Source organism: Nothoprocta perdicaria, unplaced genomic scaffold (genome assembly GCF_003342845.1).
Source record: "Nothoprocta perdicaria isolate Ctin4 unplaced genomic scaffold, notPer1 scaffold_75, whole genome shotgun sequence".
In the NCBI taxonomy this organism is placed as follows: domain Eukaryota; kingdom Metazoa; phylum Chordata; class Aves; order Tinamiformes; family Tinamidae; genus Nothoprocta; species Nothoprocta perdicaria.
Genome location: NW_020456032.1, coordinates 2,149,723 through 2,166,144, shown reverse-complemented (window position 1 = coordinate 2,166,144; position 16,422 = coordinate 2,149,723). Strand labels below are relative to the sequence as shown.

The 16,422-nt window shown below is 45.2% G+C and overlaps 1 protein-coding gene across 1 annotated transcript in view; it reads right to left on the bottom strand.

Moving 5' to 3' along the window:
• Positions 1 to 16,422, bottom strand: part of UBE2O (ubiquitin conjugating enzyme E2 O) — a gene marked incomplete at its 5' end in the record, with an annotated part of 54,893 nt that extends 38,471 nt beyond the window's left edge. Inside the window, one exon of the mRNA XM_026051395.1 lies at positions 16,318 to 16,422. Coding sequence (XP_025907180.1) covers positions 16,318 to 16,422 — 105 coding nt within the window. The remainder of the gene's footprint in view (positions 1 to 16,317) is intronic.

Here is a 16,422-nt window from a genome sequence, read left to right as displayed (position 1 = left end):
AAACAGTAACATTTGAGGGGACTGATAGAGCTCTCCTTTTTTTTTTTAAAAAAAAAAACAGCCATGTAAAGCAGCAGGAGGAATGAAGTCTTGGAGAAACTCGGAACTACCCCTCCAGGAGAAGTGTTTATAAAAGGTCATTTCTTACAGGGAARCAGGGGAAAACTGACTGTTAAGTGGACTCTTTTCTTTAAATGTCAAAAACTGAAGTCTCAGTTGTCCCTAAACTGGGTTTAACAAGGAAGACTCCCCTATCCCTCCTCTCAAGGTCCATACTCAATCTCTGCTACAAACTCGSAGCTTTTTCAAGCCTTCTCCAAATCCCTAAGCCTTAAGCAGGTGTAGGGGGAGCCGTCCTTATGGCCTTCCCAGRTTAATACCACAAACACCAAAATTTCCTGCATAACATGAACTATGAGATGCTTTAATGCAGATCTCGTTAGAAAAAGATGCTAAAACAGCATTGGGGGACATCACGTTTGACTCACCAGTCCAAAAGAAAAGCCGCTGAAGACAAATGATGCAGCTTATCGATCACAAACCCACCTACCCCTGTCCCTACAGCAGCACAAATTCAAATGTAYTTTTTGTACATCTGGACATCTTTCATCCATACATTGAAGAGTAAATGCAGTCTAGAGTCTAGAGAACTGATCAATACCCACAGTCTGCCAAATACATTTTACCTTCTTAAACCAAGGCAGTTATCCTTGACAGGGAGCCCCATATTTCCTGGAACTATAATTTACTTGATGCCTCCTTCCTTCAATGACTTTTTTAAAAGGAGCAKCTATTACTATGTAGGTACACAATATTAAAGCAAAGTACTTGCTTTCCTATTGTACTGTTACGTGCCATACACATACTATGCTCTGCACTTTAATGATTTCAGTTATAAAGAGGGATTTCAGCCCATCACAACCCCAGTGAATCACTGAGCCCTCAACTCACAGTAGTTTTGAAAAAAATTGTAAAGAAAACCTTGCAAGATGATGTGGAAAGCTCTGCTCCTCTGAGAACTGCAGAGGTGCTGTCTGCTGCTCCTCATTCTTCTTGCTTGCAGCAAAAYGAAGGTCAACCACATTTGATAACCACTAACAGGACACTCCTATGGCTCAAGTGGTAATTTTTTTTTCTACAAGAAAAGATTCCCCAGCTTTCCAGGCACCGCCTGACCAGCCATCAGAAACGAGTATGTTTAGTGGCTGATAGGAAACCATTTGAAAGAATATATTCTGCATATAAAGCTCAAGACACTGGCAGGATTAAGAGGTACATTGAACAGGCAGAAAGGACAGTAAAACATGCTTCTATTGCTGCAGATATGACRCATAGTGGGATCTCTTGCAACAAACTAAACCACCTCAAAAGCACCTGATGCAGCAGAATCCTCTATTTAAAGKTCCCCAGTTGTGAACATCTGCAGAACGTAACTGTTTATAAGCACGAGCCTTCGACTTGCTGCCGGAAGGTGTTTGGTGTCTGGTATATTTGTTTCTGGGATGTGTGCCTGTGTGTTGCCCCACGCACCTGCACGACACATTGATTGAGAGCACGTGAAACCAGCTTCCACGCCGCTATATTCGTCTGTGCACATTCATTTCTCATTACCCCAAAGCTACACGCCTGGCTTAGCCATATATGCAACATTAAGCTTCTCCTATCAGGTACTTAATGGTGCCTCACACCTTGCTGCTTCCCTCTTTCCCCTCGTCTTCAGGGCTCAAGGCTGAGAATAGAGATTTGGAGAGAGGGCAAACAGCAGAGAGGGCGATGGGCTGGTCAGGATGCCAGCTCTGCAGCCTTGGCATCGCGTGTGCCGTGGCTTTTGGGAGATCTGCAGCTGTGACTTCAATAGGGTTGCTTAACGAGTCATATTAAATGGTATATATCTAAGAAGAGGTATTCCATTCACGTGAGGACCTCACTGGATTATCGAGGCGAAATGCTGCTATATAGTGAACTCTTGTTCGTTTTATATACTTAGCTATGACCTATGTGCCCTGGCCTAAAGGACACCCATCTGCACACGGAACATGTCCACTTAACTCCAACATTTTTCCAGAGTTTTGCAGGGAATGGATGAAGTAGCCTCGTATCAGATGAGACAGACACCCACCCTACTGAAGCTCCAGGAGAAAGAAGCAGCCATTGAGGTCCATACGTGCAGGTATGAGCCAGGAGAAGCCTTTGAAGGAGATTCTTTGGAGGACTCCAGTTCCTGTCTCCACAGAAAGCAGGTCCATGAGCTCTTAGGAGAGCAAATACACATGCAGACTCACCAGATGCAGCAAYATAAAGATCACTCCACGCTTGGGAGACATCTCCGCTTTAGCGGGCCTCACCCGGAGCTTCTCACCATGGCTCACGGCTTTTTCAATCCCGTATCACTTTCACGGATTAAAAAAGATGACAGCTTTTACAAGCTAAAGCACATCCTTTTCCCTGCCTTCTCCATCGGCAGCAGCAGTAAGGATCRCAGGCATCTCGGAGGCCGTGAGCAGCTGTGTCGAGGCATGAAGCAGAAGAGCAGCCGCCCTGCGCTGCGGGGCCTCGGCTCGGCAGCACCCACAGCAGCAAAACCAGCTCCCGTTGCAGCGGAGCAAGCGGTAAGAGCAAGAGGGACACGGCGAGCAGGCACGCAATAAAGCTGGTACAAAACCGGGATCACATTGCACAGAAATAAACCTGACATTTCAACAGATGTGAGCTCGCTAAGGGTGTGGAACCAAGCCACAAATAAAAACTCCCTGATTTTTCCTTCTGGTCACATCAACCTAAACAGAATTACTGAAGGGATCAGGTGCAGGATCCCCTCCAAGTCCATCTCCTCTCTTGCACCTTTCTGTCAGAAGCACCAGAAACGACATGGGCTTATATGGAGATACGTATTTTTTCAGYTCTGAGCTGTCTGCGTATAAGCATGAAACTATATAAAGAACGGAGAGTTTAAGGGCACTCYCATTCCTACTGTCTTCTCCTCCCTTACTGTACCACCAAGGTCTTGGGGCAGGTCAATATTRTATTTTCTCGCAAGGTCTGCCATCCTGTGTGCCAGACTTGAGGAAATTACCAAACTAAGCCATACTGGAACATAATAGGCCCTGGCAAGGAAAGCAGGGATGCAAAGGTGAAGTCTGCTCCTCTTCCTGCCTCTTCTCCCAAAGGYCCTTTCAGAAGTACTGTTTCTGCCACCGTTTTAAGTGCTGTTTTCAAAACAGCAAAACCATCGATGAACTGCTGCTGCTGGCCTGAGCTGGCATCCAACCACGGATCCAAACAAGGGGGTTTGCCCATTACGGCTGCCTGTTTTGCAAAAAAAAATTAACCCAAAGCTTATACTTATTCTGAGATGAAACAAGAGGAGTCTTCCTCATCTCTGCAGCTGATTAGTCATAACAGACCATTTATAGCACATCCTGGGAAGAAATACAAGTCCCCATCAGAACCATGCACCGTCTACAAGGGCTGTGCTAACGGGTGGATTTTAAGTACTGCAAGAATCAGCACACTAGGAATTGAACAGCAGGCCTCCATTTTACACTTCTGCTATCAGAAACCTGCTCCGTCCACCTAAGAGTAGTAAACACCATGGTCCTGGGCAAGATGACTGTTAGGAAACCCTCAACCCTTATGGGCCTGATTTATTTAGCAATGACAAGAGAGCCTCCGAGTTTATCCTTACCGCTTCTATGTTCTCCATGCAAAAATGGACATGTTTAAGTCCCAGAGGCGCAGTTCTTGCTASGTTTTGGTTCTGTCAACAAGCTACGCTGAGATGTTAACTGGAAAAGGGGAATTGCCTTCTATGGATGGGAGCAAGTGGCGTGGGACATGCTCATCCATCAGCGCTCCGATCTTCCGCAGCAGCCACGTTCCAGAACCTTTCCATGATTATGTGGTCGTGGTGAGCACAGAYGGCAGCTCCAAGCCTCCCTGACAGGCAAAAGCAAGGCAACATAAAGAGAATTTCTGAGCGTTTTTAGAAACTCCACGGGCTTACGATGTTAGAGATTTATCGGCATCTCATTAGCTTGCTTAATAAAGCCTCGTCACTTAATGATAATGGAAAAGACACTCCGCTCAAGCTCTCCATTCAGCTACCTGGAACTCCAAAACATTCAGTACTGAAACATTCAAGCATCACGAACCTTTTGAACAGGAGCAGCCCAAAGATCAAACGGTGGCTCAAAGATCAGTCACCTAAAAGTCCCAGAACCTATTTCATTTAGCAAAGATGATTTTGATGCGGCAGCTCTAAACGAGATGCTAATAAATTTTAAGAAGCTTCTCTTATTCCAAGGATTAGTGAGGATTTCTCAAGTTCAGTATTTCAGGAGGTGATCAGGATGAAGCTAAATACGCTTCATAGTAGAATCCCATTTGTACCATTTTCACGAAAGACAAGCTTCACAAAAGTACAGGTAACACTCCAGTTGAAAAGATGAGGGCCTGAGATTTTCCTTTTGCAAAAGACTTTAGTTTTAGCAGCCTTGTCGCACAACACGACAGCAGAGCAGACCTACAATGGCTAAGTATTTCAGTGAGAAAACCTCCACAGTTTACTTTTTCAGAGAATAATTATAAAAAGAGAAGAATTTCAAATAATACTTGAGCACTGCACCAAAAAGCATATTGCTGGGTGTCACCAAGAAGCTGGGCATCCAAACAACACTGCTTTTCATAATCACTAAACTCCTTGTAACGTACACAAGAAGGGAAGTGAAAAAAAATAGTTTCYTGAAAATAAGTCACTTAGGGATGAGAGAGTGGGACACGGATAAAAACAAATGAATACCTACCTATCACTGCAACATTTCAACAACTTCACGTGGAATGGGACACTGAGATGATTCAAAAAATATTACAACTTCTAAACACTGCAGAAGAGTCTGATAAACAGTTCTCTTGCCAGTGCAAGATCTCTCAGCAGGGAAATGCACAGCTTTGATGCATCAAATACAGCGAGACAACGTCTCACTCCGCTAAAATACAGACACACATTCAGCACATCCCTCAGATTTCACCCAAGGGACATTTCAGCAGCACCTGCCCCCAGTTATGACACCTATTTATAGCAAGGCAGGTATAGAGCAGGGTAACTTCACCATCACTATGGTTCAAATCAGAGTGCATACCGCTATTTATGATCAAAAGCTCTTTCTTCTCCTGGTCTCCAAAGGAAATTGCCCACCTTGCTAAGGACCCATGTAACTGCACGTGATGTGGACCTTCTTATCCCACACAGCACTCGCTAATCTTAGGATGCTCCTGCTGGGGACTCACTCACACATGAGAGCAGAACAAACATCGTTTACTCCTCAGAACATCAATACTCCAAACCCGTGGAAATATCCTGAAGCAAAGATGCGGGTTGTGAGGATGAATGGTGAGGGAAAGGGGCCCAGAGGTTCCTCTGGCATGGGGAGAAGAGTCAAACTCATCACGAGCATGGAAGCAGCAAAATGGCATAAGGTCCTTTAGAGAAAGGTGGTGGTGGTGCTGGGGGGAAGCTAAGGGACAAAAGAGTTACAAAACAAAAAGAAAACTGCAACCACAAAACACYTGGTTTCTAGTAGCAGGGAACACCTGATCATCTTACACCACAGAGGGAACCAGCTAAGACTCAAGATAGCAAACATTCAAGAATCCTAATTTGACGTCTTTTCTGCCATGCTCCATAGTACACGTAGGTGGACAATGATGCTGTGAATGTCATTCTGAGTCTACTCCTTTATCTTTTGTTTCCAGTCTTCATTTAAGTGTTGCCAGCACTAGCGATCCCAGGCAGGCTGAAGTGAACGGCAGCTGAACTGAATTAGCAGCAGTAATAAGAACAAATGGAGTTCCACAAAGATTCCTTACACTGCTTTACCAAAAAAAAAAGAAAAAAAGTGGAATAGACTTCAGTTCCTGGGATATTACAGAGCTTGCTGTCACCATTCCATTGACATGATTCAACACCAAGGAGATTCAGATACGAGAAAGAGTGTTCAAAAAGGCTGCCACAAAAGGGTTTGCCAGAACAGTGGTATTAAGACATTTTTAAAAGAGCCAAGCTCTAAAAAAATAAGTGCTCCCCATGTTGAATGGGTTACACACACCTTAAGCAGCTTTAGGGAGCAATGATCCTTTAGAGGGGCAGGTATAAGAACACAGAGACAGAAACCTGTCCTCCAGAGACCCCCTTTCTGAGACAGCCTTTCTGCTCACGAGTTAATTCCTCACCACAGCTCCCCTGGCAGCAAACACTTAAGTCTCTTCTAAGGTGGCATTAATAAGATAACTTGAGTTTAGTGTGAGCCAAAGGCAAGATTCATTTAAGAGTCACAATGTGGAGCGCAGAGCACAGAACAACAAGCAGCGAAGYGGGTGATGAGACCACTTTCCTCCTCTGATTACGGCCAAGGTCGGAGTCCGCCAAGCCAACTGGTCCAGCTCATCAGCAGCTCTACCCAAGCACAAGGAAAAAGCAGCTRGTGCTTTGGAACGGGAGTCCTCAAATAGGAGCACTTTCTCTGTAAAACTGCCTCGCTTGCACGGTTGTACAGGCACTCATCAAGAAAACTGCTGTAATCTGAAGAGAAAGCACCSTCGTGGGGCGAAAAACAAAAGCAGCCGAAGCACCATTGTGGAAGTGACAAAATTAGGTCTAAAGACACATGGAGTTTTTTCCACCTGAACGCCAATTAAACAGCAGAATGCACAGAATTAATGCAATACATACACGACTGTCACATTCACCAGGCTAACATAGGACATAGCTAGTAATTATTTTAATTACTGCACGAGAGCAAGTAAATTGGAAGTGGTGGTCAATATCTGCGGACGGCAATCTGGCACTAAAAACATATTATAGAGAAAATGAGGAAAAAAAGAAAAAAAAAAAAGAAAAGAAGAGCCACAGCATGATTAAGAAGCCAGGATTTTAGCTTGGATTTTTTCCAAAACTCAGTGTCAACCTGAGGGGTAGGAAGAAGGGATGGATGGACAGACTCACCCGCTTAAAAACTTTACACATGCAYTACAGTGATCACATCAATTAGCACATGTGAGATATTTCCTATTAATTATTAATCTTTCCCCAAGATGGCCAACAAAACAAGCAAGCTAAGAGCTGATCACTTAACAGCACTGAGGAATACAGCGTGACTGCTTGATATTGAAGGCACCAAGTTTTAAACTAGCGCTTGGCCTCAGATAAAAGCAGCCTCGGGAAACACACATTGATTCCAGGCAACACGGTTCTCGAGGCTGATCAAGGCCGGAGAGGAGGCCGATCAAAAAAGCCCTGTTCTTAYGGAGGAGATGCAGAGAAGGCTGCAGGATTAACAAGGGAAGAGCCTATCTTTCAAGGAAGTTGGGTGATACGTGGTCTTAGACTGAAAAGGCAGAAAATGGTTGCACTTTAACACATAAGAGCACATTTATAGGCAAGCAGCTAGTTGGGAGTCTTTTTTTTTTTTAAAAAAAAAAAAAGGAGAGAGATGGATATCAACTGCCTGTGCATTTATGCTGGAAATGGCAGGTTTGCCCATTATGATCGGAGCAGTTTTCCAGCCAAGAAATTCAGGCAAACTGCTAACTCATTGCATGATGAAGCAAGAGGCTGGGATAGCCCTTGGCAGCAGGGGATTAACTCAGGAGGTCCCTTTAGTCCTGCCAAAAACATGGAGTGTCTCAAGAGATCGAGGCTGTGAACTCCAGGAGACCTGATGCTGCCTTTGCTCTCCCTGCAAAAGCAGCCCCTGCTCGTGCAGGATGCTGGGCACATGTGCCAGGACACACAGAGGTGCCATGAACACACAGCACCCACATGGGCCTGGGAGACGGGAAACCACCGGGATGGGATCTTTGAGGGGGGTGTATTTTATTATAGCAAGTCACCCTATGCTTAGCRCTCTGCTTTATCATTATGGGGTGGATTTGGTCTGTGAAACAAATGAGACGTTTGTCATGTACCAGCACAATCCCTGCAACACACAACTCGGCAGGGGAAGTTTCTAGCCTGAGAGTCAATAGGGCAAATAAGCAAATTCAGCTCTGCAGGTCAGGAGATGTGAAGGGTGAAAAGGGAGTTGATGGGCCAATAATTCACTCAAATCTTACTGTCTCATTTTTAGGTGACAATTTTTAGAGTGAGACTTCACATCACTGGTAGCTGGCACATTAGGACAGTAAAAGTATCAACTAAAGCATCGTGGAGGAACACTAGCAACTAGCTTTACCCTGGGGAATTTGTTTCCATTCAGAAAGCTGTCACAGCCAGGATAAGGCAGGCCTACACTGATCAACCACAGGCTGCCTTAAACACACTCCAAGGAGGAAACACTATATATTGCTCCAGATTATCAGAAATAACCTTCCCAGGCTCTTCAGAGCACACCCTAAATCCTGGCTGGCCTCTTACAGGTAGCAAATGAATCATCCACATCTGCAGGCTGTAAAACCTGAAAGTTTTCCAGTRAGGACACACAGATTTTTTTTCCCCCCTCCTTTTTTTTCCTGTTATAAATCAAAATCTGCAAATATMTCTCTACTATGAGATAATGCTCCAGCATGGGAAGCCAGACAAACTTTTAACATCTGGACATTCACAGCTTCTTGTGGCACAAGGACATAGGAGAGATTTCTGCCAAATGCTGCATGTGTTAAGTATAAAACAATATATATGAAGAGTTGCTTAAGTCTGGACTATGCACTGCCAGTCGCACAACTACTCAGTAACTCTAAATTTAGAAAACGTGACTATTTTGTCTCAAGACTAACTGTTTCAAGGGCCTGGAATCAGATGCTGAACAGCATCGCRAACACTTTACACAATGGTCCTGAGAATAATTCATTTGGATTGTGTTATACACATTCCAAGGAAAAAGCTTCTGCTTTCAGAAGCTGTTAGAAAAGCCAAACTAAAAGCCACCACTCTGCAGGGCCTTGCTGGAAACAGGATAAACTCTGAGCAGGAATACTTTAAGCGATGCTTCCTGTAAGCTCACCTCAAGTCCTAGAAAGCGAAGCTGAGTCCAGCCCCCACCATCTGCCACGAGAGCCGGGCAGGAGCAGGAGGACACGAGCGAGCCGGGCAGCTCAGCCCAACGCTCACCGGAGCGGCCCACTCCTCTCGAGCAGCAGATRAGGACGGAGCAGCCATTTTAGTGCAACTAAAGAAGTACTGAGATCTGTCGGTCACCAGAGCTACTCAAATCCTGAGCAGGCTCAAGTGTAATTGTGGCCAACAGTTTTCCTARGACTGGTTATTTAATCAGAACATCTTGAGCCAGGCGAGCTGAAGAGCTATTCGATTCTAGAAAGACCATTAAGAACCCTCAAAGTTAATGGCCTGCATCTAAGTTATACTCCACTGACTACATTTTTAATCCAGCCTTACAAAACTGTCACAGCTTACTAGATTTATAGCTAAACTTCTAAAGATGCGAGGTTACTCATCAGCTTAATTACTCATGTGAGGAAATACATAAATCTGAATCTCTCAACAGCAAACATACAGAAGGTGGCCTAGTTTCCAAGCGTGACACTTCTCACACGGCCACCAGCAGATTATGGGGTGAGGTGAGAATAATACAGTCGCTAGCTGTATCTCCGTCGAGAAATGACAGTTTTTCCACCATCCAGGTGGCTTGTGAGCTCCAGTCCTGCTCAGGAAGGATCAAGCAGAAAAGATATTGAGCACGGCACCCAGAAAACCACATCCGGGGATCCARTGGTCCAATACAGGCTGATCCACATGGAGTCACCCGCTGAGATAGGTTTTGTTTCCTTCTCCACCCTTTCCCACCCACGTACCAAATTCAGAGCCCTGTAAACTTACTTGCTACCCTTATCAGTAGAGAAACAGCACCATTTCTTAAAAAAGCTTATGAATCGCTTTTGTTTTATTTATCTAAGAAATTATATGTAAGAAATTTATCTACGAAATTATATAACCGATAAAAAAGTCAGTTGCAACGGAACCAATTCCAGCTCTCCCAATTTTAGTGCATTTCACCTTAGGCAAGAGGTGTATTTCCACTGCAGGATGCAACACTAGCCGGGCATTTTAACAGTAATAATGCACAMACGGCCCAGAAAGAAGTGCTAAGAAACCTGGCTAAAAGCCTTAAGTTCTTCATCTTTTCATCTGGTGATTAAAGAGCCCCCTTCACTAGCATTTCCACCTCTTCCTCACAATCCAAAGAYCTAGTAGCTCTGCAAGCAGCCCATGGAACTCGTCACCTTGACCGTGTTTCRCATGTGCAAATCCAGAACCGCATGGCACCGCTGCTGTAATTTCATGATCCGAAATGGATGCTGCCTAATGGAGCCAGAGCATCRCTGCCTGGTTTTCCTTCAGCTAAGGGACTGTAACCAGAGGCTGTGAAGTGATACCACTACAGGCATAAGCAAGTTGCTCTGTTTCAAGTTTACTCCAGTAAATTAACGTTTTTCCAAGCCTGGAAGCTACAGTCAGATAACGAGCACTCCAGGCGTCTCTTGCCTGCAAAACCTTGGTCCTACCTCCTACTCCCAACAGCCCTCATGTTGTACAGTTAYTTAGTTGTTGAGGAAGATAAATACATTTTAAAGACTGATTTAAAGACTGATTACCTGGTTTAAAAATCAGGTAATGAAATGGGTTTTTTTGCAGATATGAGGAAGCTTAACTTTCTGGTGCAGCCCACTTATCTCCATAGTAGAGAGGCGGTTGTTCTGGACTCTTGGAGAACTTAATGACTACTTAAGACAAAGCTTTCAATCTCATTTATCCTTGCCAGATGCTGACAAAAGTAACTATGGCCTGGCTACCAGAGAAACCCACCGAGTGCTCACAGCCTCACTGTGCACAAGTATTACCTTTCTCTTTAAGTGCTACTGCTAGGCAGCTAACGTGTTAGACAAGATTGACTGTGAGGTTCTTCTCCACCTTTTCACTTGTGATGAATGAACAAGACAACTGAGACACCTGTCAACTTGAAACTCAAGCACATCTGAAAATACACAGCTACTACAGTTATCAGTAATCAGTTATCAGCAATTCTCTGTCAAAAATGCCTATTTTCATAGTGTCTGATGTTTCTAATGACACTTTATAATGTGTCCTCTACCCCCTCCAGTCTACTACTTCCTTCACTGAAAAACCTAACATTCATTTTATATATATATATATATATTTTAATATTTATTGACGGTAAATCCTGCACCCATCCCAAGGATCTTGCTACTAAGAGAAATTACTTTTTGCTGAAGTTTAACAGCTTTGCAAATTCAGGTTAGCAAAGCATTTACGCTTCAGGCACATGCACATCTACTCAGTAGTCTACACCAAATAGGAAAGAAAATCCGCTACCTATTGAGATCTGTTGTTTCAGAAAGTAAAGTTAGTATTTACCTATCTTGCCAGTTTTAGAGACCACATAAGGAAGAAACATCACACACAAGGTAGAATTAGAACTGACTTACATATCAAATGCTCCACAGAACAAGGTAAAAAGAAGAAAACCCCAAGCCATCATCACGCATCTCTCAGTTCCAGGAACCTTAGAACTGACGATCTAAAAGGCAACTGCAAAAATTTAAACTGAAAGTATCAGTTTCTAAACTGATAATGATCCTTTGGGGGCAAAAAAAGAGCACATGTTGGGAGGTAACAGTAGAGTGGAAACCATGAGGCAAGTTTCTCCTAACTAGCATTTAGAAAGGTATCATCACCTCCCAAGCCTTTGAAATCCCACGAGTAATTAAACAGTCAAAGAGTCAAATGAGCGGAGGCTTGTAGCTTCGTAAATGCCAATTATTTCCCAGTACCAACACAGATGCTGAACATTAAAAATACCACCTTTTCTCTAARGAGAAGAACTGAGGACAGCTGGCATAAGTAAGCAAGAACTAGCCCCAAAAAGCATCTGGTACAGAGTCTGACTTTTAAGTTCAGTAAGGAGCCTTTCATGAAAACGCTAACTCTCAGATTGCTTAAAATCACTTTGTGAAAGTATACAAGCTGCATAAACACAAGCAAAGGAGAAGTCTTTACAAGCAAGTTGCAGCAAAATGCCTCATTTGCACGGAAATTTCAAAGTCTGTCATGGGCTTTCAGTCATTCYTCTTAAAGCTTTTAGTGTACATTAGTTAATTGCTTACTAGTCTAAATAGGGTTACCCAGTTAGCTGCTTTTTACCAGCATATCCAAAGTGAGTAAACAGTGGAAGAGATGACCCATCAGTGCTTGCTTGGGAAGATATCCTGCTCATTTTAAAAAATAACAACAACAATAACATTCCTGACTATTTTGTRTAGTTAAAGGACTGACCGAAGTGGCCACCTGCACTCCTGAACCAATCACCCTGTATACTATAAACTCAGAATAACTGAGCAATAATATCATACAGTACTTACCAGTCAGCAGGCTTCCATACTGCACGTTGCACAAGATGTCATCAATGCAATAAAACAGTGATAATCCCCATATGTATACTGCAAATCAGTTTAAATACTCAACACTGCTGCATTTCTAGACAGAGAACATATTAGTCCAGTTTGAAGGTGAAATGTTTTGTAAGGCTCCTGGGGTTTCCATCCCTCAAGCACAAGTAGGTAGCACATACCCTGTAGTTGTGATTAGTGAGAGCTGTTCTGATGCTAGCATCCTATCTAGAGGGAGAAAAAGGTACTGATGCTAACGAGGGGTAACAGGATCTGACCTATCTAGAGGGAGAAAAAGGTACTGATGCTAAAGGGGATAACAGGATCTAACCATCTGGAGCAGTTACAAGTCCCAGCAGGATCCCAGAGTTAAGGTTGACAGTGGCTTCAAAGAGAAAAGAAAATGCAGATCTTCATTAAATAGRAAATACTTCCTTCTCCCATAATATGGGCACAGAGAAGTTCAGGTCAAAAGATGGACTAGAAGTTCAGAAGGAAAAAAAATACACACAGAAGTCTTGAAATTCCATGGAAATTGTGTCTTCAGAAAGTTCTGCAACTTCATTCTCAATACTGGAAGACAAGAAATTATAGCACTGAGCACTGGGAAGGAAAAGAAGTGGTGTGGGATGAAGTAGTGGCGAATTCAGAGGGACCTGTAGAGGTAACAGACGATTTCCAGCTAGGAAGCTGATCAGCTATCGGATATCTCAAGCGCCCCTGTAGTTTGAATTTGTTTCCACAGCAAACCTAAATGGAACATAGAGAGCCATCCAAACCAAGCTGTATTCTGATCTGCACCAAAATAAATAAATAAAGTGCTGCTAAAAATTTCCAGCAAGTTTGGACCTTGACACTTACAGCAGTCCTGGCTCTCTCCACATAAATCAATCAACTCGTGACGTAGAAGAGCATTACACCAAGAARCTCACACATGTATTTCACACCCAAAGACACACATAAGAGCACGAGCTGGGGAATTCAGCAGCCAGGCCTTGAGAGAAGGTGCCGAAATGCAACATCTGTGCTTCAGCTTTCCCACCTGCAGACCAGGCCAGCCTTGCTCAGGCTTTGAGGACACTCAAGGCGGCAGAGAGCGGCGACGACTCCAGATGAGGCAGAGAAATGAAGACTGGCAGCATTTTAAGGTCTTCTAGGAGCCTTACTCGTATTTAGCATGGTCAAGCCCATTGATTAATTCCCCAAAGRCAGAACAAGGGTGCGTTAAGAGTATTAGCTTACAGCTGAGAAATCTGGAAATTGAAGTTCAGCTGGGTCTCAAATATTACTGCTACTTTATTGGAAGAACATCAAACATTCACACCAGTTACCAATATTTTCACTACTTTTGAGTGAAAATCATATCCCACACATGAATAGCGGCATGAAGACAAGAAAGATGGTTTTGGTTGCAGTCTGGCTGCAGACTTGGTCGCCTGAGAGGTTAGTAGTTAAGCAGGACATAAATGGCAAACATATTTGGGCAGGCAAGGTTTCTCCTTCCAGAACCGCTTGGGTTTTGCATTATTTAGCAATGATGACTTTCCAGTGTTTTGAAACAGAAAAGTGATCATGGAAGGCAGGAAAAGAGCACACGGAGCCAGAGGATAAGACATCCAGGCTCATTTTTCATTCACATCACTCTCATCATACTGCAAGTAGCGACCATCAACCTGAGAATCAAAGGCAGGAATGTGCTCGGATAAACTACTTATTCAGCTGGAAGAGTTAGGGGCCTTTGTACCAAATGCTAGTCCTATTTCAGGAGAAAGTTTCTATTACTTATTAACATCAGTAATTGTGTGCCCGGGTTTTAAGTGGCAGCCTGCCTACTATTTCCACCAGGAAAGAACAAAGGTAAGCATAGAACATCTAAAAACAAGAGCAAAAAGGCTTAGTCCATATAGCTCCTGGGAGAAAAATAATTTTAAYCCATACACTTTAAACGAAACACGGGAAATCTCTAGGGTTATAATCAAGTTTGTCTGGTCATACGCCACTCCATCTGACCTTTACACTGGAAGCTGGAGGCACTCTCACTATGCTAGGATTTGCAATAACTTTGTTTCTCCCCTTCCTCAGCTAGGGCACAGACTCTCACCCATAAACACACTTGTGCTCGTAGATCTTCAGGTACTTGATGTGGAAGGACCCCCATGAGGGACAGGGGGTTTACTTGGAAATAAAAACCTTGGAAATAAAACCTACCACACAAAACAGGTAAAACGGTGCAAAACCAGGAGGAGTTCCAGCCCCTGGACTACATTTATCCTCTAATCACCGCAGAATGAAAGCTCAGGAAAATAAAAGGTACCTTCAAGTACCTCTTCAATTCATAGCTTGAATGTGAGCATGTAAATACACTAAAGAGATTTCTATGGCTAAAGACGCTGGAGAGTTAGAGCCCCGTCAAAATAATTACAACATCCTAAATCCAACAAGCTTCAGGCCCAGGACAGGCACATGGAGCTTCTGGTTTGCACCCCTCCTGCCTCGGGCCATGACAATGTGTTACCTTACCTGGGTGCTTCGCACCCAYTAGGACAAGGAGAAAGGGGTGGGGGCTAGAGAACAGCTTTAAAAAAAAMCAACTACGATCACAAAAAGTTCTGCAGTGCCCTTCCGATGGCGTCAGATTTGTTTTTAGCAACCCCAAACTGCAGTACGGATTGTACACGCAGCCCATCAATTTTGTCAGTGGGCAGCTCTTCAAATGGAAAAATCAATATGCTAAGTACACCTAAATTCCTCGGGCACTTAGGAAACTTTTCCCCAGGGTCTATTACCTGAATGGTAAAGATGCCTCGGTTATGAAAAGGAAAGAAAKAGGACTGGGTCTTTACATAATTGCCTTTGACTCGGGATCCTCTGCAGTCTCCCTAAGGTTGCACAGGGCTCAGTTACCAAATGGCTGAAGCCAGGGCTAACACTTCCAAATTTGAGGATTCGGTAACAACTCCTAAGTCCATGTTTACTCACTCACGTCGAGGGGGCTTCGCTTGGATGCCGAAAATCCTCAGTGGGTATGTTTTGATGCAATAGCCCAGGAGGATTTTATTTGAAGGCTGCAGTACATGAAGTGTGGCTCTAGGGAAAGAAGGTTCTTCTCACCGCAGAAACACAGGATGAATAACGTCTTTTCTCCATACCTTGTTTTCATTTTTCGCATCTCCGTGCTGGTCACATGGCTAATGACACTATCACCTAAATTTAGCTCCTTCTGCCGGGCTGTGCAATCCCACCCGTTCGTGCGGGAGCGGAGCGCACCTTTCTCCCGCGGCGGCTCGGCCGGGCAGCGCCGAGGCGGCTGCGGACCTGGAGGCTCCTGTTTTCCAGCCGGAGCCGCGGCCGGCGGTGCCGCAGGGACGCGCAGGCCTCCCGCTCCGCTCCGCTCGCTGCAACGCCCATGCAGGCCCCTTTGTGCTACATTGCAGTGCCCCCGCGCTCGCTTTTGTCTCCGTCTCTGCAAAATCCAGCAGCGGAACAACTTTGCCAAGCGGGATTGTGCTTACGCAGGGCTCAAAAACCGCCCTGCGGCTCCTTGGGAGAGGTCGCAGCGTTGCCCGCGCCTCGGCGACAGGGACAAACGTCCACGTCAACACGGGCGAGGCCAAAGCGCGATGCCCACCCGCGGCACCGGCCAGGATGGCCCCGCGCGGCCGCCGCCTGCCCCCGCAGGCTGCCGTGATCCAACGGGAGCGCCCTGGGAGCCGGGCCGGGGGGGAAGCGGCCTCCGCAGGGAGCCGCCTCGGCGCCCGCCGGGCCTCCCAAGCGCAGAGCGCCCGGCCGGGAGGGCGGCCCGGCTCCCGCGTGACGAAACACGGGAAGCGGCGTGCCGCGGGGGCCGGGCCGCGCGGGCAGGCCCCGCGCGAGGCCCCGCGGCGCAGGCCGCGCCGTTACCTTGGTCTCCTTGACGTGCTGCTTGATGCCCTCCGGGTACCACTGCACGCGCACGTAGCCGCGCCGCAGCGGGCTCGCGCGCCCGTCCTCGCCGCCGCCGCCGCC